Consider the following 24038-nt stretch of genomic DNA (forward strand, 5'->3'; position numbering starts at 1 on the left):
GACAAACAGGCGGCAACAAGAAAAAAAAAAGAAGACAAGCAATATGAGTTAGGCTTCCTTCCCCATCCACAACTTTTCCCCTCCTCTGTTTTCTTCCTGTTTGGTGCTTTTCTTTTGAAAAAAAAAAGTCATCATTTTTAATACTTGTATAATAATTATTATTAAATGTAATATGTTCTCAATATCATTAATATTCAATATAATCATTAATATTAATATTAATCAATACGAAGCAGTTGAAGTTGTGCTATCCATGTATCTATTTAAATATATCCGATTAAATATTTAAGTTTAAATCTTCAACGTGCATGTAAGGCTGGGTTTGGCATCTGCAAAATAATTTTGCAGCATGAAATATATGTTTGTTATATGTCATTATTACTACTCGATAATAATTGTTCTCATTCCCGTTTCTATTTAAAAGTACAATAGATAGATATTTTCGAAATAAAAATATTAATTTATTTTAATTCCTTGGTAAAAAAAATGTCACCGCTAGTTACCAACTCTCACGAGGGCGTTCTGTTTAAAACTTATTCGCAATGGGTGCGGAAACTCCACCAAGTCTTGACCCACACTGACACTGTCTGCACAAGAAAGTCCCATGCACAGCCACATAACATCGATCCAGGCTCATGACTCGGGAAGCCTATCACAGTTAGCGGAAATCCATCCAATCTGCTTTTTCTCGTTGTCATAAATCACCATTTTATCTTGTAAAAAGGTGTCTGTTCAAACCCAAAAAAGAAAGGCAAGATAAACGCCGTATGATTGAATTAGAACCGAAGGGGAGAAAAAGGGATTGCTTTACTTACCCCCAATGATGTTAAGATTTCCCAGTCCAGCTTCCGAGCCGTTAAGAATTCCCAAGCACGCATTGCCATATTTCTGAAAAAGAACAGATCTCTCTAAGATACACGACTTGATTTCATTTGTTAATCCCATGGAGGAGGAGAATTGAGTAGCTCACAGTAAGAATGAGATAAGATGATGGTGGCAATTGCAGCTGTACGTTCTTTGTTCTAGTGAAGCTCAGTGTCAAGGGCTTAAAAAGGTTGGCCACATCTCCCAAAGACTTGAATGGCTTTGCACCCTTCCAGCAAACTGGAAGAGACGGATCTGCTGTTGTTCTGCTCAACTGCTTCCCCTTCAAATCATCAACTATCTGAACAACACTCAAAAGGGTCGCTACCTGAAGACGCTGTATAAATAATCTCAACAAAATGAAGTTGGGGTATGTGTAGGTAGGAGCTTCTCACCGTATTAACGATGGCTCGATAATCTTGGGAATTGAAGTATGTGTAGGAGCTCCCACTGTCAAAGATAACCTGAAGACCTTTCACAGAAGTTGGCTTTGCATTGAAAAGCAGATCCGCAGGTCCAGAGACGTAGTGTTTTCTGAAGCCATGCCCATGATTGTACGTAAGTTCTCATTAATTATTATTTGGCAACTAAAAAGGCGACATTTTGATGAAAAGTCTGTTATCATCAGATTAAGATTTTTGTCTTGTTTCAGAACTTACACGGAGGAACCGGGCAAAATTGGGGTCCAAGAAACTCCAGAGGAGGGAACGAGATGATCTCCGAAAAATAAAAATCCTCCACCTCGCCCACTTAGGCAGTGGCCCACCACGTTGCGAATGAGACCACGAGATGTAAGCTGAGACAAGAGGCTTGACTTGCCATTTCCAAGACCTAGCACTCCTGCTGTAGATGGCGGTGACGTTGGACCAGAATAGGCTTGATCGTACCCACACCTATCCTCAATACAATGTTTGTGACAATCCAAAACGGAACAAAAAAAGAAAGGAAGGGGAAAAAAAAGCAGTGTGAATGTGTTCATGACAGAGACAGCTATGATATGAAAAATACTGACCCGAAAGCCACCAGAGGACCAAGCACGGACCCGTTGGTGAGCCGGAGCGGAATGTAGTCCCGGACCAGCACGCCCAGTGATGAGCCATGGTCTGCATACTCGACCTCATAGTCGCATTGGTCATTGGGGGATTGACAGTGATGGCTCCCTGGTGACTGAACTCCAGCACACAATTGGTCCCCACACGGAACAAGGTTCTTCTTGTTCGGCTTATACTGTTGATTCTTAGGCTGCACCCCCACACACACCCCACTTCATGGATCAGAATATAGACTGTATAATTAACCATTAATATTTTCAATAATAAAAGAAGTCTTGATGCTGGTAATCGAAGACTGGTTGATTACTTAGTTTATACCTTGGTGCAACCTTTACAAGGTGCGTCGCACTGTACCCAAGTGAGGTCGCTGCCGGAGTCGATGTCAAGGTCGTAAGCTTTTGGGGGATTGCCAATGTTCAGGGAAACTGAGTAATACCTGCATATACAGAAACACGCTCATGTTTTAATCTGTCATCATTATAGATTAAATTTCATGAGACGAATGAATTCATCATTCTTGGGGATTCAACCACTCAAGGAAAATTTTTGTTCGAGATTTTTCGGTCGGTCAACCCTAACAACGAGAGAAGCTCGGTCCAAACTCGGATAAATCTGAACTTTCTCAGAATGTAGGCATAACTAACGTTAAAGGATCAAAGAACTGTGATCGATAGACATACAAAAGAGAGCAAGAAATAAACCTCAGAAGCCCTCGACAGTAAAAGAAGAACGATTGGGCAAAGAACTCAAGGACCAGGAAATAGCATTAAAGCAGACATACCCGAGGGGATACACATTCCCTTGAACCCGAAGAACAACGGAGGAGCCAATACGATTATTAGAAGTTGGTGGTTGGGGCTTTTTGGTGAGACTGGGTTGATTGGCATCCGAGAAACAGAGAGGCAAAATAGAAGACAATCCCAGAATGAACAAGAGAGCCATGGCGATTCCCCTGTTTTTCACGTCCATCGCCGGCATGAAAGGGATAGTGCTGCTTCTGGGGGAGGAAGTATAGACGATGAGACAAAACAGACTCTGAGGGATTCGGACACTGAAGCAGAGAGGCTGGAGGATGGAGATAGTAGCGTCAGCAGACGCTGGTTTAGGAGCAAGTGGGCCCACCTTGGACTTTTCAGTGATTCACAAACACGGATTTTTGAGTTCAGACTGGGAAAACGCGGGAGAGACTTTAGTTTATAGAGTAATCTGTCACGGCGTCACCTTCACCGGAAAACCAATAAAATAACATGAGAGGGCAGAGTTGGTAATGGGAAGCTTCCAAACAGGAATTCGAAGTTTCCCAGAAAGAGAGCCTTATGACCGAGTCCACCTTCTGGAACTCAGCCATACCACTCTGAGCTAAATTGCAATCCAAAGTATATATTTGAGGTTAGCTGATTGCTCCGCTCGTACATATGACCTACTGTTAGTCAACCGCATTCACCTGGTTTCCCCCCCCCCCGTCCTTCCTTTCTCCTTTTTTTTTTTTTTTTAACGAAAAGACACGGATACAGATAGTCAAAACCGATGTTTGAACGCTTTAATTTCGTGTGATTAGCATTTGAATGTTGAAAATCAGAATTAAGATGATTTTTAAACAAGGATTGAACGACTTTAATCCTGATTTGTAATTGTGTGTCCCCAGGGATATTCCTAATTTAACATTGAAAGTACCCCGTAGTGTAAATAGTTATTCGGGAAAGTCACAAATAAAGGACTTACGAAAATTAGCAATCAACATAGAGAATCATGAAATCTTGGAATTAAATTTAATAACCAGAGTTCTCTCCTGCATTTTACAGATTATTGTTTTGGCTAAAATATCCCTGAAAATAAATGACTAAATGTACATTTTAGACATGAGTGTTTTAATCAAAATACTACTTTTTTAAACTCAAAACATTGTCTCCTTTTAAAACTTTTATAAATATAACCCATGTTATAAGATCAAATCAAGCAAACAATTCACTATTTATTATATTTTACATTATAACTGGTTTATTACATTTATCAATAATATATTATTTATATCAATGATAAATTTATTATATTTTTAAATTTTTAATAATAAATTCCTTATACATTAATAATAAAATCCTTATATATTAAAATACAAGCCATATTCTCAAAGTTTCAAAAATTTGACCCATATTTTTTGGATATAAAATTTTTTCTACCCACAGACCAATTTATCTTATTTTTTAAAAAACTCAACATCATTTTTTAAAACTTAAAAAAAAATCACAGGCTTAAAATTAAATCTCAACATTTGATGGACCTTGATGGTTACTAATGATTTTCACATTTCCTTAGTTACGATTTTTCCTAATCATCACTGCTACGTTATTTTCAATGATTTTTTCTCACATTGGCAACAAAATTGTTTCACGGTTATGGACTAAATGTTTACCACTTGAATCAGTCTTTATTGATTCCGTGGTCGAGTTTCGGTTACACATGAAGGACAACAACTCCACCGCTTGGTGTGCCCAGTGGACCAGGGTGAGACCCAAACAGGGCATCAACGAATGGGCCTGAATCAAGCAGCATCATGGACCACGCTACAGAATTGATATATACTGTCGTTAAAAAATTGGAAGATCAGACCGAGGCACCGCAGACCAGTTTTAATTGAAAGGCATTAAAACAAAGAAAGAAGAGAGAAAAGATGACAATAAAATTTTACCAAGATATATAAATAATAATTTAAATTTTTTTTAGCAAAATTATTTAATCTTTTAAAATATCATAATTTTTTTGAAGCTTTTCGATACCTTTTGATATTAATAATTTTAGATTAAATGATTAAATTTTATTGTTTAAAAATAAAAGATAATGAATTCACATTAGAAGTTGTGATTTATTATTTAATTCTTTTAGTTAAATTTTATAATTAAATTTTAATGATAAAAAAATTTTATGTAAAAAGTTATAATTTTTTATTCAATTATTGTGATTCAAAGAATAAAAGTTGTAATTGTTTAAATAAAAGTTATTATTGATTTTTTTATAACTTAAATTTAAATAATAAAATAAATTTCACATGAAAAGTTATAATTTTTATTTGATTTTTATAATTTACAGAATTAAAGTTATTATTGCTTAAATAGGATTGTAATTGGGATTGGTTATTTTTAAAACTTATTTATCAATCATTAAAAAAATTCATGTAAAAAGTTATAATTTCTTGCTCAATTTTCAAATTTATAGAATAAAATTTTTGATTGCTTAAAGAAAAATTGTGATTGGAAAAGAGAAATTATAATATTTTTGAAAATTTTAATTGTCATTTACATATTTTGGTGGGATTTTATTATTATTTTTTTTTAAACAAGAGAAAATCATAACAAAAGTCATGAAGAAAATAATTTTTATTAGAGAAAATATTAAAAAATATAATAATTATCTGGAAGGACCAAACACAAAATATAAAAAATATTATATTATCTCTAATGAAATCTCCTACATTTTTTAACTACCTCTCATGTATTGTATTTGACTTAGGAACAAAAATACTCTCTCTATTTAAAAATATAAGGCATTTTTTAGGAGTTGTATATTCAAAAATATAAGACATTTTTAGTCTTTCGAGGTGTAATTATTGCTTTTTTTAAAGTGTCTCTATTGATAGATTTTATATTTATTATATAGTGTTTAATAAGGATAAATATGAAAAGATAGAGTTAGTTTAAAAGTAGGTAACTATTTTATTAAGAGTGAGATTCGATTAAAAATATCTTATATTTTTAAACGATGGGAGTATATTATTTGAAAGAAATATGCTTAATTTTTTTAGTAAAACAAGAAGACGAAAATAACAAGCTAAAACAAAAAACTAAATTAATGCTCAGAAACCTGCAACAAGTTAATAATCTCACCTTTCTTAAAAATATGCACGTCTAGAAATTGAGACAATGCTTTCTTGATAAAATTAAATAATTCTTTAGAAGTAAAGATTTTTTAAATTATATTGATTTAACTTTTTTAAATAAATATTTAAATATATATATATATATATATTGATTCAATTATTTAAAAGTAAATATTTTTAAAATTATAGTGATTTAATTAAATTTAATATTACCTTTTGTTTTTAATTGAAAATTGCACAGCCTTACTTTTAAAAGGGTGACATTGTCACTTTTGCAGCACCCTACATTAATTTCAAAATTGACGTGTTTTATATTGAAGTTATGATACTCAATGGATTTAAATTTCATTTCCACAGCAACTCTAGATATTGGGTGACTATACCTAAAATCTATACTGTCTATCAAATCAATTATTGGTAGACGCTCATGTTGTTATGTGATAGTCTGCATATATTATGTTATTATTTTATACAATATTATGATGGACGAGTTTGTAAATATATTATTTGGGTAGGATTTATATCGTTATATTTTTGTTTTTTTCGATGGATTTATATTCAATATTTCCTAATTTTGGTTGCAATAAAATTCAACGAATTGTTGATTTAATTCATAGCATAGATTTTATCCTATGGATATAGGTACTCAATGCTTGTAGTTGCTACATACATGGAAGCCAAATGCATCAATTACACTTATCTTGATCCTTCATTGTAATTTTAATTTTTATAATCCTTTATAATAAATCTTAGCAGTGTTAAATTCATCTTGCTAATTTTCCCTTGAAAAAATTATCCTAGGTAATTGCACCACGTAAAATTAGCTAAACTGTGTAGCTGCTAATAACGTACAGTCAATCGCAAGCTCCTTAACCAACCATGCATGGCTCTATTCATAGCATCTTTCTTCATACTGATAATTGATTGATTGATTGATGTCGCTAATAAAAGGCATGGTGCTTGATTCTTGATTTGCTGCCATGGTTCGGATTTTTCAATCATTCGTCTCCCTCCATCTGCAATCCCCTTGTCTCTCTTCTAATGCTGGATGTCTCTCCTATAACCTCCATTTGCGACATCAATAGCTCTAAGTCATACAAATCCCTCCTCCGAAAATGGTTTAGCTGCAAGCAACCATCACCATTGTCCCCTCCCGAATCCCCCCTTCCTGTTCTTGTTCCTAAACATACCCTCCGATATCGAATTTCATCTCTTGATTATCAGGCATTATATCACATATCTCCCTAATTTTTATGTTTCATCATAATGCTTTGCTCTACTACGACCTGCTTTTTTCACTATTATGATTCTTAACCCAGGACGTTGTTGAAGGAGGAGATCAGGAGGAGACAAGTACCACAAATGTCACGATTCAAAGCTTCAGATCTTATGATGCCAGTTTCTTCAGAAGCGATAATGAGGGCACGGGTCCTAGAGGTAATTTATATAGGCATGAAAGCCTTGATAAATGCTTCCCTTCCATCTCTGCTCTCTCTAAGAACGTGAGCAGAAAGAATCGCACTGCAATATAATGGCATCGCTTATTGCTTAGATTAACTTCAAAAGCAGGGAGAGGGAGAAGGAGAGCTATGATTCTGCACACAACAACCCTTGTACGCCCAGAAGTGCTTGTCGCATTATGTATTCTAACTCATCTGGTATGCTTAAACCGCCACCAATTGAACAAGACCTTCAATGCACCCTTGAAGAATTGTGCTTCGGATGCAAAAAACAAATCAACCTCACTAGACACGTCCCTACAAGTTCTAGGTTAGTTTGCTTCCATCATTTCTCGACTTGAATATCAGGTTTTCATTAGAACTATTCGATGCTAAAGCTGAAAAAAAAAACTTGAGTATCAATCATATTGCGCCCCTTTTGACATTGGTTTAAGAAAAATTACAATGATTAATTGCTAATTTGAGTGTGGTTAATTGTGAACAGGGACATTACGGAGGAGGAGGAAGCGTTGAAGATAAAAGTAAAGCCAGGATGGAAGAAAGGAACAAAGATAAAATTTAAAGGAAAGCGAATGGTAGACTTGGAGCATACGAAGAAGACATTATCCATTGCATCTCAGAGAAAAGGCACGAGCTGTTTAAAGGCTCTCATTAGCTCCACAATTTCAGTACCCTTATTGGGGGGACAACACATGGATTTGATGACGGGTGATCAAATTGTCTAACCTAGGTTTCAAAAGATAGTCACTGGCTTAGGCATGCCAATCTCCCATGATCCTGAAAAGAGAGGGAACTTGAGAATTACATTCCTTGTACAGCTTCCCACGCAGCTCACCCTTAAACAACGATCTAAGGTTGCTAATAGTTTACAGGATTTTAATTGATTCGTGACTTTCTCTGATGTTTTGCTCTTCCGTGTTTGAGCTTTTCCCCCTTTCTTAAAGTATATTAGAATTTCACATGGAGATTCACTTTGTAAAGCGACATTTTCCATGTAAAATTTCATAGCAGTGCAAATAGTATAAAGGGTAAGTTGAAGAATGCTCGTACTACTAAGAGAGTGGCCAGCAAAAGAAAAATACTTCACGCATCATTAGTACGAGTATATCAGTAATTTGCAAAGTCACTGTGGAGTTTAGTGACATTCTTACAAAGAGCGCATCTACAAAAGGCAAATTGATCTCCATACTATAAAAAAAAAAATATTTACTCACATACTATCTTTTAAAATATTTTCTCATACACTATAAATCTGAAACTTGGTTTATATCATGCCGAGATTCAAACATTTTTCTAATATAAAAGTACAAAAATCAAATTCTATTAGATCAAGTTTGTGCTCATGAAAAAAAAAAAAATGGTTTCTGTTAAACCAAGTTGTACTCATGAAAGAAAGAAAAAAATCAACATGCACGCATTCCCACCTCACTTTCTCTCCCCACCCTCACTTACCTCTCTCCTATGTTAGTGCTCCCTCCATCAAGGGCTTAATTTTTTATTTGACATTGGAAGCAAAGCCCACCATCTGAAGCTATCTTTCACGTCAATTTCATTGTCAAGAGCCGGGACTCTCCAATTCATCGGTGAGTTCTACTTCCTTTACTTGTCTAGAACTTGCCACGCTTCACAAAGATAAGGTCTTTGGATTACAGAGTAATTATCAGATTCATCTTCTTTCTCATCTTTCTTCCCTAACCTTTGTACCCTAAGGATAATGGAAGCCAAGTCGGAGGAGTGCTTATCGTCTTCTAAGAAAACAAAGCCCAGATCCATGAAATCTTTTGGCTGTTCAAATTCCAGGTCCGACAAGCTCTTATTTTCCCGTTTCTTCCTTCTCCTTCTTCCAGTATTCTTATGATCACTAGGTAACACTTCAAGATTTTCTCATGCTCTCTCTTTAAGTTGTGGGTCTGTGACTTGTTTTTCTGAGAGGATGGTCTAGAAATTTGCTTGAAGAACAACACGGTTTAGGGAGAAAGCATCATGCTTGAAACTTGTAATGGAGCTTAGCTGATCGCTCATTGACCTTATATGCGTGGTTTCGATGTGTGAAAGCTTCTGTTCTGATGATTCTTGATCCATTTTGTGAGCTGGGTCTGATAAAGTACTGACGTAGGGTGGAGAGAGGTAAGTGAGGGTGGGGATGCATGCATGTTGATTTGTTTTTCTCACGTGAGTATCGCTTGGCATTGACAAAGACCAATTTTTTTCCCCTCTTTCATCAGCACAAACTCGATCTCTAAGTTTTGTATTTTTATATTAAAAAATGTTCAAATCTCCATGCAATACAAGCCAAGTTTCAAATTTATAACACATGGAGAAATTTTTTTAAAAGTGTAATATACAGATAAATTTTTTTTTTTTTGTAGTATTGAGATCAACTTGCGTATGCAATAACTTCACGCTGCACAATTCAGCAATTTGACTGCAATACTATAAAAAAAATTATTACCCACATGCTATACTTTTAAAATATTTCTCAAAATGTTATAATTTAGATTTCGGTTTAAAACAACTCAAGTTCCAAATTTTTTTAATAAGAAAGAACAAAACTCAGTTTCACCAAGTTCAATGCTTTCCTTTCCTTTTTTTTTTAAAAGAAAGGAAATGTTGACACAACAGCATAGCAAGCTACGCTCTTCCCTTTCCATGTCCTTCCCTTCTTCTCTCCTTTGCCCCTCCTTCCCTTGTGTGCGTGGGTAGTTATTCTCTCTCCCCAGTCCCTCCTTCTTGCGTACCACAAATTATTTGTATAATATTATAATTATAATTATTTAATAATAATATATTAATTTATAATTATAATTATATAAAAAGGACTATAAAGAAGATATCTTCTTTATAACATATTTAGATTAATAAGAATTTAGATTGAATGAAATTTCTTATTTGAATATACAAAAATTTAAGTTTCAATTCAAATTTATTTATGTCTTATTATATTTTTTTATCATTTTAAATTTTTTTATATCATAGTCAATTAAAATTTTAATCACTTCAAACATCTCGTTTTCATATTTTTTTCTATTAAATATTAATGTCTATCTAACTCTTATATATTTTTTTATCTTTCATTGTCGTCTCTCATACAATCAAAAAATAAAAATAAACTCATCATTTTTAATTTTTTTACTTTTGTTTTTGAATCTCAATTATCTTTCTTTTTCATTTGAAATTTTGTTAAATTGTCTAAATAAAAAATTTTAAATACATAAATTTTATTTTTAAATGTGAAATTTAAAATGTGCTATTTTAAATATAAAATTTATATCAAAATCCACACAAATAAGGATCCCACACAGCATAAATATAGAGGTATTATCATTTCTTGTCCAAATTAATCCAAATTTTTGCTATGTGGGATCATTATTTGTGCAAATTTGGATATAAATTTTATATTTAAAATATCACATTTTAAATTTCACATTTAAAATTAAAAGTATGCATTTAAAATTTTTATTTAGATAGTTAAAAAAATTCAAATAAAAAGATAGATAAGTTGAGATTCAAAACAAAAGTAAAAAAAAATTAAAAATGATGAGTTTACTTTTATTTTTTAATTGATGGGGGATGAGAATAAGAGATAATAAAATATATGAGAATCAAATAGATATTAATATTCAATAATAAAAATATGAGAACGGTATGTTTGAAGTGACTAAATTTTCAATTGACTATAATAATAATATAAAGAAAATTTAAAATTATAAAAAAAATGTAATAGGAAATAAATAACTTTGAATTTGGAAATTAAATTTTTGTATATTTAAATAAAAAATTTGATCCAATCTAATTATTAACCTAAACATATTATAAAGAAGATATCTTCTTTCTAGTCCTTTTTATATAATTATAATTATAAAAGTAATACATTATTATCAAATAATTATAACTATAATATTATACTAATAATTTGTAATACCCAAAAGGGAAGGACTGGGGAGAGAGAGCAATTACCCACGCATACAAGAGAAGGAGGGGCAAGGGAGAGAAGAAGGGAAGGACATGGAAAGGAAGGAGCATAGCTTGTTATGCTGTCATGTTAATGTTTTTTTTTTTTAATGAAAAGTACAGAAATTGGTCTGATTGAAACTGAGTTCTATACTTTTATATTAAAAAAATTTTAAACTCAGGTTGAAGTAAACCAAAACGTAAATTTATAGCATTTGAAAAAATATTTTTAAAGTATAAATAAATAATTTTTTTATAGTATTGCAGTCAAATTGTTGTGAAATTCATTACTTTATATATATGTATACAGGTTTTTGCTCAAGTATGCTTATGTACAGAGCCGTGCCTGCCCTACCATGAAAATTTTCATGGTGAAAAATGAAAATGAAAAAGAGATGATTTATTAGATAAATAATGACATTCGGGGACCTCCAATTCAAGAAATGATCATGATAATTAACTTGCTCATCACCCGCAATTATGATAAATTAAACCTTGTTACCAGTCACCAGTCTGGTTTTCTTTTTTTCTTTTTGGTTCATTAGTCACATATCGGATCAATCAAGGAAAAACTTGCAATCATTTTTAGGAGTTCAAAATTGAAATGATAATTAATAAATCTACCAAAAGTCTACAAGTCTCATTAAGTATGTTATTGGTCTCATACCAATACCTTACAATATGCATATCACTACAAATTCAGCGCTTATATTTTTAGAAAAAATAACAATAAAATTTTATCAAAATATATAAATAACAATTAAGTCTTTTAAAATATCATAATTTCTCTAATCTCTATATGTCTTTTGGACATTAATGATTTTAGGTTAAATGACTAAATTACCCATTGTCTAAGATAAAAAATAATAATGAGCTCATGTGAAAAGTTGTGATTTTCTATTCAGTTCTTATGATTCGCAGAATAAAAGTTGTAATTTCTTAAGGGTTATAGTAAAATTTTGTCCTAAAGAATTCATGGAGGAGCAATGCTACTTTGAACTATTCAATATAGCAATGTAACCCCTAAACTAATTAAACTGAAATAATGCTGCCCCAACCGTTTAAAATGCAAAAACATTCATTATCTGGAGCAAGTAGTACCATTTATTTGACACGTGTGGCAGTGATCAAAACACTTTCAGAAAAAGCCTTTTCTTGAGCCTTTTGACCTCTCTATCCATCCTACCTATAAGCATCAACCCGAACATCTTGAAATTACAAAGGAGTGGCCAAAAAGATGCCCAAAAGTCATCAGAACATTCCTTTAATGAAGAAATGATTGTACCAAGCACATTCATACCTAAAGAGAGGTATAAAAACTAAGAACCACAGGCTAAATAAAAGAGAGCAAATAAAGAAGATGATATTGAAAGTGTGCCCACAAAGTACCAGTGCCTTGTGGATGGCTTCAAATGTTGGTTTGTGTAGAAAGCCTTGGAATCTTCTAACCTTCTATAATTCATAGCTTCAAGTCTTATAAGTAAGCGCACTTTATTTGATTGGGAAAAACAAAACCCTAATTAAAATTAAGGCTAAAAGACTGGATGGTTATGAAATTGAAGTGATTAAATCCACAGAGGCTTCAGGTACTCTTGAAATTAGCATAGATTAGGATGACGATGAAAATGACTTCTCTTGATGAGGTCCAGAACTGTGGTGACATATTGAATCACCTGTGAGAGTTGACAAGGATGGGTTAGGGTGCAGGAGGAGAAGGTGGCAGCTGTGAACTGTGTGGGCACCTTGAGAAGAGTGAGAATGGATGGGAAAAGAGGAGTGATCTCCATGATTAGATTGATGAATCCACGGGTGGTGACAATGGCGAATGAGGAGGTGGATTTCTTGAGCAACAGGGACAACTTCATAAAGGCCTTTGAAGAGTGCCTGAAGTTTCTTCTCACTTTACTCCGAAACGCTAGAGGAAAGCTTTGAGGCCACCAGCAACAAGAGGCTGGTGATAGAGAGGGAGTGTTCAAGGAGCATGTAACGCCTTAGCTTTAGTAATTAAAAACTTAACCAATAAAAATAACTATCATGATATGAAGATTTAAAGCAAATTCTCAATTTATTTTGAAAAGATGATCATGGTATAGAAGAGAGTTAATTTTATAAAAAAAATTGTCTACTAATTAAATATTTAAAATCTAGTCTCTTGTAGAATGATTAAACTAGTTAACAAAGTTATGAAGATTATAAAAGTTTACCCTTGCTATTTAAAACCATAAACAATACTCTACCATGGTAGAAAAAGTCTACCATGATAGATAAAAAAAACCTAAAAATAAATACTCTATTTAACAAAAGTTTAGGCTTACTACAGCCTGCGGATATGCATGTACCTCCCACCATAAATATTCAAATATTTAATTCCATAAATATCTCAATAATTAGAATCCTAAATTAAAATATTTACTCTAAATATATCCGTTATGTAATTTTTATGGCCTTAGGCCTTAACTAACAATATCATTTTCAATTATGAATAAATAATAAATAATTTTAAAACTCAACCCAAGTGACAAATGAGTCTTATACTGACAAGTAATTATTATAAAAATTGAAATGGGACTTAAAGCTTACTTAAACTAAGCCCCAGACTTCCAGACACTTCTCTCTTACTCTACTAAGCTTACCTAAAATGTTAAAGAAGGGGTGAGCACTAACGTGTCAGTAACCTAAAATTTAACCATCCATGCACAAATTACAACCACATAATCATACTATAATTATACAAATATTCATGGGAATCATTCAGCAATGATATAAGAATTTCACAAGACATAGCTCATAACATTCTAATACGCAATATCAATAATCTCCTTTGTCACTCCATCCATCCTTATTTCATTGACTGGAACCATAGACTTAATTACGGTCTGTCTTACATGCTGGACTAATCAAGCTTTTCTAGTGCTCGAGATGTACTTAGCCAAAGGTACAAAACCCAAGCCCAAACTATAACTTCCCTCCTCGAAGAACCCAACAGGAGGTGTCATTGTCCTACATTTTCCTTTTATAAACCTGGCTAGGTAAGTATTGAGGAATGGGGCTTTGAAAGAGGCCAACCACTATGTGTGCAGTGGTGGCAAACCACGTGGTCCCTAATTCATTTATACATCAACATCATCATCTCTTCATCAATCATTTCCCAATGCCTACTGTACATATACAACACTTATATCACATACAAGCATGCCTAAGAAGAAAGAGAAATATCTCATTTGATCAACTTAATTTACAAGCATACTTGAAAGAAATAAATTACTTTTTAATAATATACAATTTTCATAAAATAAACAGTATTAATTTGCATTCACAAGCATGCTTGAAAAGAAATGCTAACAATAATACATAGCCAAGCTACAAGCATACTTGACAGGATTAAAGTAACATATAAATTTCTTACAATTAAATTTATGATTATTCACATTCATTACCAAGCACAAAGCTTGCATACATATAAAAAAACCTTGAGTTACTTGATCTCCTTAAGCTCACATGTAGCCACATAGCAAATCTAAGTAGTAAGAGCTAGAGTTGAGAATTTGGCAGGCATGGCCCATATGGGCCCGGCTCATAAGAGCCTAGGCTTATAAGCCTAATTTCTCATTTTGAGCCATTTCTTGAGGTTCAGCCTTATTCAAAGAACTTAGAGTCGAGTCCATAAGCCCTACTTCAAAAAAATAAAAAAAAATTAAAATGAAATTAAACATAATAAGTTACTTAAAAATATTCTAAAATTCAAAATAAAGTAAATCAAGATACACATAATGTTTGAGAACTTAAACAAAACACATTTTAAAACTAAATTAATTCGAACATCCATCAATTTAAATCTAAATTGACAAAAAGTTCTAAATATACCACACTCGAGATTTTTAGAGTCACTTTTTATTAACAAAAAGATCCAAAAGTTTTAAATACACCACCATCTAGATTTTCATCTTCTAAAAATTAAAAGTTAAAAAAATAGATTGATAGGATGAATATTTTAAAACACTTATATTATTTTATAAATCTTCAAACCACCGTTAAAACATTTGACATGTTACTTCTAACTTTCTCGCTGGGTGACGCACTAGCTCTCTCTCACCGGCTCACTTGTGTTGTCGCTGGGAAAATTGTGCGGTGTGTACGCTTGTTGCCTAGGGTAGTTATTAAATGGGGAAAGAGTTGTGGGCCAAAGCCTCTTTTTTTTTTTTTTAATAATTGTATACAAATACCCACACACCAGTATAAACATCCACACATGATATTTTCACTAGTGGTGGAGTTAAGATTTTAAATTAGAGGACAATTATGAAGTTAAGATCCTCAATAAAAGATAAATATTTTTATTTTTTTAAATTAACTATTTCTCTTTTTTTTTTCTTTTTCTGTTTTCTATCCAGCTTTTGATTGTAGATTCGTAACTGTAGCGAACTAGCGAAAAATATTAACTCAATTTACTTTTAAGTTTTGAATCTTCATTATTTATTATTATCTTTTTTTTTACCTAGTTCATGAGCAGTATCCAGGAAGAAGAGCGAGTCTATTTAATCATATTAATTTTTTTTATTTTTAAAAAATTAATAAATAATATTGGTATTTAGGTATAGTGAAATTGTGAGCTAATATTTATGAAGCTAATTTAAAAATTTAAATAGATCTAAGCTAAAAAAATAAAATTGAAATGAGTTTAAAGTTTAGGATATAAAAATAAAAGGGTATAAAGGAGTGCAAAGTAAAATAAGTAAAAGGTATACATTGCAAAATATAAAAATTTATACTTCTAAACATGTCATTTTTTTCAAGTGATGCTCCCCTCAATTACATGTGGCTCCACCATTGATTTTCAGATTATAATTACCAATATGAAAATGTTCACACACATACATGTACTAACACACATACATGTATACACCTTTCTTTTCTTTTCCTTTTATTTATTTATATATGTACGTAATATATTTTATATTTTAAATTAAAAATATAAATAAATAAATATTCAATCTCTTGCGCACTTGCTTTTATATATGTGTGTATGTAAATCATCATCATCATCATCATCATTAATGTTTGAAGATAAATTCGTATAATTTATTCTATTTTAGATAATTTTTTATTTTAAAATAAATTACTTTACTTACTTTTCAAATTCTTAATCTTCAATAGACGTTTAACAATTTCTTATGTATCAAAATCCCCTTCGTATACATTGAAATTTATTATAATTAATTTATTATTTAAATATTAAAATTTAAAATGTTACAGAACACAGTTAGGATTTCAGCATGCAAGGACGATGAGGAGGAGGAGGCCCAGAGGAGCGAGAGAGGGAGGTGGTGGAGTGAGAGGCTGAAGCAAGAGTTTTGGTCCGTTATTTTTAGGAGTAAATGCCAATGGTGTTATCTGATGAATGAATGTTTTCTCCTGGAGGATGCAGCGGGGCTTCCCCATCCGAAAATAATTAAATAATCTAACCAAGCTGAGGCGTGAGAATTAAAAAACAGGGCATTACTTGGAGCCAAAGAGTGGCTACCTGGGGAAGTTTCTGGCCTATGTCTAAAGTAAGCTTTTTTTCTTTTCTTTTTTTTTTCAGTAGAATGGATGAGTTTTTCAACGCTCTGAGCTTGACCATGACGTTATTGATAATCGCGTATAGCACTCCTACCGTGCTCTGCAAGATTCCCCTGCCTTTTTTACCAACCAAGTTCATCCCTGTCATATATTCGCTCAAGGCTACTCCCTTCAATTATATTTACTCTCTCTCTCAGTTAAAAAATACTATAAAATATTTTTAATTTAATTTAATTTTTAATAAAATAATTATTTATTTTTAAATTAATTTTATTTTTTATATTCATTCCATATTAAATACTTTATAATAAATATAAAAATTTTTTAAAAAATAATGATTACATCTCAAAAAATTAAAAATACCTTACATTTTTTAATATCTAATTCCTTAAAAAATATTTTATATTTTTTTAAAAAAATACAAGATATTTTTTAAAATAATTTCTATATTTATACTCTATAATAATTAAACTATTTATTTTAATTTTATCCATTTTTAATTAGCATGAAAATATTTAATATAGTTATAATTATTTAAAGTTAAGAATAAAAATGAAAGTGCATTTAATCTTTTTTTTATATGAAAAAATTAATTTTTCTTAATATAAGTAAAATGATTAAAAGTAGACCGAAAGGAGCATCTTGCATTTATTAAATTATTTTTTATAAAATCAATATTTATTTTCACCGAGTGACTTGATTTTATTAATTATAAAGATAATTTAATTAATTTTTAATTTTAAATATAATTATTATATTTAATTAACTTATTCAAATTACACAAATTATTTATTTTCTCTTATACTATATTTGGATACACACACATATATAAATTTGGATTTGTGCCAAATTCTCTACTTGAAGATTTGAAAATTATAAAAATTCAAACTTTATCTTAATTCTTTCCTAATCTAATTTTTTTTAAGTTGTTACTTCAAACTCCATATACATCCTCAAAATACTGTCTAATAATAATTAATTTTGTTATTTTAACTATCCAAATAAAAAATTTAAAATATGGGAGTTAAATTCAAATTTTAAATTTAAATTTAATAGTCCAAACGTTACACTGTAGTATTTGAAAAGAGTGGGGGAGTAAACTTCCACCCATTACAACCGCATACTCTTCAAAACTCTCACAGTGCTTGTAGAAAATATCTCTGTCATCAGCCGTCACCCACGATTTTATACATATAAAACTAGTAATTAATTAACAATACCTTACCTAAATTCAAGTGCTCAACAATAAAGAACATAAAGGAATGCAGCGCGCTGTCGCTGGAATCCTACCAATCAATCACTCAAGATAGTCAACATACGATGTAGAAGGGGACATAAACGCAGAAACAGGTGATTGTGGCAAAGGTTGATTAGAGCATCGAAGGTAAGGGACTATATATATCGAGAGCATGTGAAGAAGTGATGGAGTGGGATCATAGTTCATAGAGCCGTCGAGAAAAGCATAGTTGCGTTGGGCCAATCCCCAGACTTCGCGGTTTGGGTTGTAGTTGCAGCGTGGTATTGGCAGATCATAAATCCAAGAGCAAGAGGGTCGGGCGAACCATATAAAAGCCCCCCGCCCAGATGGCCGAGCGTGTGTCCCTCTCGCTTTCACTGCCCTCACCATCCCCCCGGTCTCCCCCCAAAATGGCCGCTTTTGGTGGCGCCTCCGCCACCGCCTCTTCTCGATTCCTCTCCTCCTCATTCAGAGCCTCCCTCTCCCTTGCCGCTTCTGCTCCTTCACCTTCCCTTTTCTATTCCTCATCCTCCTCGTCTGGCCTCAGATCCTCCCCTCGCATTTCCCATCTCTTTCTCCATCAGGTTTCATTTCTTTCTATTCAGTGTGCTTCTCCGAGATTCTTTTTTGTTCTCTTTCTGAAGCATGAGTTTGCGATTAGTTTTTTTTTTTGAAACAATCACTCTCGATTTTCAGCGAAGAGCTGAGGCTCGTGTATCGCGGAGAGGATACGTCACAGTCTCTGCGCCCAAGTCGTTTGCATCTGATCCCGATCAGTTGAAGAGCGCTAGAGAGGATATTAAGCAGATTCTCAGGACTAAGTTCTGCCATCCAATACTGGTAATAGTGTCATACTTGGACATTTTCGACAATTTTCTTTTACTAACGCTTCCTGGAAGGCTATAACTACTGGTCTCCAGTGAACTCACCCTAATTGATCACCCTCTCTTCTCTGCCTGTTATAAGGCTTTTGAACTTATATTGTCTGCAATACTGAAAAGGATAGCTTTTGAAGTCTCGGTGATCTCACTTTTGCGCTAGAGACTTTTTTTTTTTTTTGGTAACGATTATTATTATTCATTTAAAATTTACAAGTTTGCCGTATTGAATTTGTGAAGGAATTTAGAGCTGACTTACTATTTAAATGCTTACATTACAATATTTAGCATCGCAGATGCCTCACCTGTGAAACGGGATAATAGATATTTACTTTGTCAATTCAAGGTCTGAGATGTTGATCCTATCTACATTACTTCAGTGTGAAATTTTTACTCTTGTACTTGAAGGTTCAGCTAATGCTTTACGGACAAACTGACATAATTTTTGATCTAGTCCATGCTTCACAAGCACAATTTATGTTGCTTTTTGTGATATAGATTCGCCTGGGATGGCATGATGCTGGTACTTATAATAAGAATATTGAGGAGTGGCCTCAGAGAGGTGGGGCTAATGGTAGCTTGAGATTTGATGTTGAGCTGAAACATGCAGCCAATGCTGGTAATGTTAATATGTTATATTATTCGCTGATTTTTTCTGTGTTTGGTTACAGTAATGTTACCTGATAAGTTTTCGCTTCAGGACTTGTAAATGCATTGAATCTTCTCAAGCCAATCAAAGACAAGTACTCTGGTGTGACATATGCTGATTTATTTCAGCTGGCTAGCGCTACTGCTGTAGAGGTTGTACTTTTTCTGCTTCAGGATTAACCATGGACATTTTAAACTAATTAAAAAGATATATTGATCAATTCCTTGTATGTTCAGGAGGCTGGAGGCCCAAAAATCCCTATGAAATACGGAAGAGTGGATGTCTCTGGACCCGAAGAATGCCCTGAAGAAGGGAGACTTCCTGGTAAGTGGGACGTATTTCTGTTGGGCATTGGGTGTTATACTGTGAAAGAATATTTTCTCCTTTACATCACTATCAGTTGTAGGACTTGGATTGACTATGCTGTGATGAATTTAAATACAAGGAAGATCAGGACAGAGACGTTCTTTTTTCTTTGATTCAAATTGCTAAGCCATCTGACATCTTCATAGAGTTAGCCTGGCTATCCCAAGAAAAAAGTGGTCGCTTGTGGCTTGGGCTTTTTTTTTTTTTTTTTGGTGTGTCCGTATGTGTAGGAAACATGATGAAATATAAAGGCTGCTGTAAGTAAATTATCAGTTATATCTTGCATAAGTATGAACTTTATCTTTATAAGGGGTATTATTATGACAACAAATCACAAAAAGTTTTGTGGTATTTTTTGAAGGAAGGAAGTTTTAATTTCCTGATACTGATGGATCCTGTCTGGCCTAAAAAAGGGCATGTGTATGGGTATGTTCCATTTATACTTGAGAATGCAAAAAAGGGCCCATATATATGGCAGAAAGTTTTCGTGAGAGCAATGTGAATATCTTTACATCCAGTTCTTGGACTCCATTTCTCTTTGAGTGTGGTTTTTTTAGTTTCATAAAATATACTTCCCTGATTCAAAAACCCATTATATCCTGGTATTCTTTTGATATATTCAACTAGCAATGTAAAGTTTCGCATTTCTTGAGATATGATTTATATGAATCGATGTTAATTTCAGCATCATAAAATGTACCTTCCTAGTTCATATGACCATAATTTCCTCGTAATATGACCATAATTTCCTCATAGTCTACAAATATATTTAGGGCTCATTTGTTTAAGATTAAAAAATAAATGATTTTTAGATAATTTAAAGATTTTAAAAAGACTTATTTAGTAGCGATTTTATAAAAAGCACATATTATTTTATGTTTGGTTACAATAATAAAAAAGTGACTATTAGTTGGTTATTTTAAAATTTTATGATATTTTTCTTGATTTTTATTTTAAAAAAATGATTTATTATTATATTATTTTAAAATTTTATAATATCTTTGCGTGTCTCGCCTCTTTAAATCATTATCTCTCATCTACTGCACTAGATTATTTTTAGAAGTTACTCAAAGTAGTTTCTTAAAATAATTATAAATTTTTTTTAGATGTTGATTATTTCCAAAAGTTTAAAAAAACATTATAAAAATTCATGAAATAGATTTTTTTTTTCAAAAAATAAGTGAATTTTTTTATGAAATAAGCTAAAACGGGCCTTTAGTTAGCAACATAAAATTTTACATTTCTGGAGATATAGCTGATATGTAAACTTAGTTGACTTCAAATTGAAAACTTCAAGCTGAGATCATATTTTTGTTTTCTAGGGGATGACTCTCCTCTATTGAATCACTTTTCCTTTTTCCTACAATGTCGACCAACTTATCCTTGGAAATTTTCTTTGTTTAGATGCTGGTCCCCCTTCACCTGCTGACCATTTACGGCAAGTGTTCTACAGGATGGGCTTAAATGACAAGGTAATTCCTATAGTATTAGTTGAGGTGGTATTCGAGATGTTCATAATACACCTGTGTTGTTGATGATCAAGTTTCTGCATTTCAAGGAAATAGTTGCACTATCTGGTGCGCACACCCTGGGGAGGTCTCGACCAGAACGTAGTGGGTGGGGCAAGCCTGAGACTAAGTATACGGTATATTATCAGCCTTTTTTCTCTACAAGTCATGAGACTTGTATCTGTGGAAGTATATATGCCTTTGGACTTGCACGCCATATTCTAATACTGCGCCATTATTATATAAAGACCAAGTATTCATGTAGTTTGGTGTCCTTATATTGGTTTTTCCCCTCTCCTAACATTCAGTTCATTTATGGTTGGAGTTGCTCACATATTCCGTAATCCTCACTGTGAGGCTTTTTATATAAGCTTGCGAATACAAGCCTGGGGAGTGAACAAGTGGTCTTTACTAAGTACCAAGGAAGAAAAGTTTGGACTCCTTGAGAGTGGTCGCTACTTTTGCATTCTTGGGGGTGGTTTTAGGATTGGAAGTTCTTTTATTTGCACTTTCTAATAAAATTTTACGTACAACCTGAAAACAAAATTACTTTATGAAGGCGCTTTCCAAGGATTCTTGAACTTTATATCAATTCCTGTTTGAAATGGACATGACCATTGGATTTAATCTTTATCCACCAGTTCAATGTGTCTTTCAGGCACTATCATCTTATTGTTGCAAGTTTTTTAGTCTGAATTTGAGCTACTATGTTCTTGTTGCATAAACGAAGTGCATCTTACTATATGACAATTGATTTTAGTGGAGATTTTTATCCAAGTCTCCAACGCTTGAAGTTTATAAAATGGAATCATATATGCTGCAAACTTTTTGTTTTTTTGATTGTCCTTATTTTGTTGTTGTTATTTTGTTAACCACCTTCAATTGTTAAGACCTGTCTAGTTTGTGAAATCAATCCTAAAGTTGAATTACATGCTGACTATCAAGTAATTAAAATATTCATGCGCATTATCTCTTTGTCAACAGAAAGATGGGCCAGGAGCCCCTGGTGGGCAATCTTGGACAGTGCAATGGTTGAAGTTTGATAACTCTTACTTCAAGGTCAGGAATCATTAGTTTTTGTGTTTTCATCATAATAGCGGCAGCAGGAGGGGAAAGGGGGGGGGTTAGGGGTTCATGATACTCTCTTGTAATTTTTTTAAGGACAAGCTTTTTTAACTGTCGTTTATACGTATAGGACATCAAAGAAAAAAAGGATGAGAATCTATTGATCTTGCCAACTGATGCTGTTCTCTTTGAGGATCCATCATTTAAGGTAAAGTGGTTTTACATTCATGGCTCGCTGATGTCTACAATCTGACATTAAACTTTTGATAAATATGCAGGTCTATGCTGAAAAGTATGCTGCAGATCAGGAAGCATTCTTTAAAGATTATGCTCAAGCTCATGCCAAACTCAGTAACCTTGGAGCTAAATTTGATCCTCCCGAGGTCCGTACGTGCTGTTACTATTTTGTAATTATTGCCTGAAATAGATGATGGCTATGCTTATATAACTAAGCTACATGCCCTATTATTGTAGCTTACATAACTTCTGTTACCTTTTATTATGCTTATGCTGTGTGCGTGCCTAGAGCAAACAGCTACACATTAAACCAAATTGTCTAATAAGAGCTTCATTTGCATTTGGTCTCCAGGGCATTGTGATTGATGATGTATCTTCAAAGGCTTGACAAGTTTGAAGCAGTCAAGTGCTCGCCTGGAATGGTTGCACTATTGCATCACTTATCAATTTTTCATTCTCATGTTGACGATGATTATAGAAATTTTTAAGTATTCCTATGTGAAAGACTCACACGGGGGAAATCTTAAGTTGGCATATTCACTGCATTTCTTTTCCTTGTTTGTTGCAGGAGTCAAAGCAAGAGTCATGTTTTGTTTAGCTAACTCTTGGTGAAATAACACGAGTAATGAAGCTATATTTCAAATCTTGTGATCTTGCAAGTAGAAGTTGGCAGTCTCTTAGGGAAATGAATAAAAATCTGTAATGTGCTTGTTTGAATTGCAGAGAAGCTGTCAGAGGTCATAAATCAGAATATTTAGGCTGAGCTTGTAGCAATTAGGGGAAAACCAGATAAGCAATTATTGTCAAGCTATTTTCGGAATATCATAATGGTCATTGTTGTTTTGGCAGTTTTAGTTAATTTTTTCCTGTTTTCTCTATAATTGCTCTGGCATATGTCCTTGTTTGTTCTAATTTTGGGCAAGTTAGCAAGTTTTTTCTTGCTATGATGGAGACATTTCTTTTAGCATAAATGAGTCTAAATAACTAGTTCTCTTGTAATCCTATAAAATTCTGAAATTGTTTGACCACAGATGATAGAGATGGAAGAAAAAGAAAAGGGGTAAAAACACGTGGTCATGTGGTAGGGGTTGGTGGATCCGAACATCCAGAGCCTCTTGGTGGCTTTTTCCTTTATTTGAAAATTTTTCAATCTGTGGCTTCAAACTATTTTTTCTTTTTTTTTGGGGGAAATAGTCTAGCTAGGATGCTCATGAGCAAGTTGTGGGTTAGGTATCATAGGCGTTAGCGATCAAAAGGAAAAAACGGACTCAGTTTTTGGTATTCTGAATGCTGACAAATTGAAATGGTCCGCTTGAGGTGGCTTGAATTGGAAATGCTTAA

At 33.0% G+C, this 24038-nt stretch overlaps 3 protein-coding genes and 1 pseudogene across 3 annotated transcripts; 2 read left to right on the forward strand and 2 right to left on the reverse strand.

Annotated features, from left to right (window-relative positions):
• Positions 1 to 437: 437 nt before the first annotated feature.
• On the reverse strand, positions 438 to 3199 carry LOC129303479 (aspartic proteinase Asp1-like). The gene is made up of 8 exons (XM_054942827.1): positions 2698 to 3199; positions 2235 to 2352; positions 1877 to 2106; positions 1524 to 1757; positions 1260 to 1398; positions 971 to 1165; positions 816 to 888; positions 438 to 728 (listed from the first exon to the last, which is right to left on the reverse strand). Exons 1-8 carry the CDS (start codon positions 2892 to 2894, stop codon positions 634 to 636), a joined length of 1281 nt encoding a protein of 426 aa, XP_054798802.1. The 5' UTR covers positions 2895 to 3199; the 3' UTR covers positions 438 to 633.
• Positions 3200 to 6790: 3591 nt separating this feature from the next.
• LOC129301772 (uncharacterized) lies at positions 6791 to 8288 on the forward strand. Its single transcript, XM_054940365.1, has 4 exons — positions 6791 to 7011; positions 7107 to 7224; positions 7340 to 7557; positions 7732 to 8288. Exons 2-4 carry the CDS (start codon positions 7150 to 7152, stop codon positions 7970 to 7972), a joined length of 534 nt encoding a protein of 177 aa, XP_054796340.1. The 5' UTR covers positions 6791 to 7011; positions 7107 to 7149; the 3' UTR covers positions 7973 to 8288.
• Positions 8289 to 8726: 438 nt separating this feature from the next.
• LOC129301857 (uncharacterized) lies at positions 8727 to 9329 on the reverse strand (annotated as a pseudogene).
• An 8691-nt stretch (positions 9330 to 18020) lies between these two features.
• Positions 18021 to 23556, forward strand: LOC129303315 (probable L-ascorbate peroxidase 6, chloroplastic/mitochondrial). The gene is given in 12 exon segments (XM_054942544.1): positions 18021 to 18578; positions 18691 to 18834; positions 19371 to 19491; positions 19573 to 19673; positions 19758 to 19845; positions 21292 to 21359; positions 21446 to 21532; positions 22380 to 22454; positions 22591 to 22668; positions 22739 to 22843; positions 23050 to 23081; positions 23083 to 23556. Coding segments are annotated over 12 exon segments (1239 nt in total). The 5' UTR covers positions 18021 to 18341; the 3' UTR covers positions 23186 to 23556.
• The last annotated feature ends 482 nt before the right edge of the window (positions 23557 to 24038 follow it).

The sequence above is a fragment of the Prosopis cineraria genome, unplaced genomic scaffold (genome assembly GCF_029017545.1).
Source record: "Prosopis cineraria cultivar Desert tree isolate PC_DT_omini unplaced genomic scaffold, ASM2901754v1 PC2, whole genome shotgun sequence".
In the NCBI taxonomy this organism is placed as follows: domain Eukaryota; kingdom Viridiplantae; phylum Streptophyta; class Magnoliopsida; order Fabales; family Fabaceae; genus Prosopis; species Prosopis cineraria.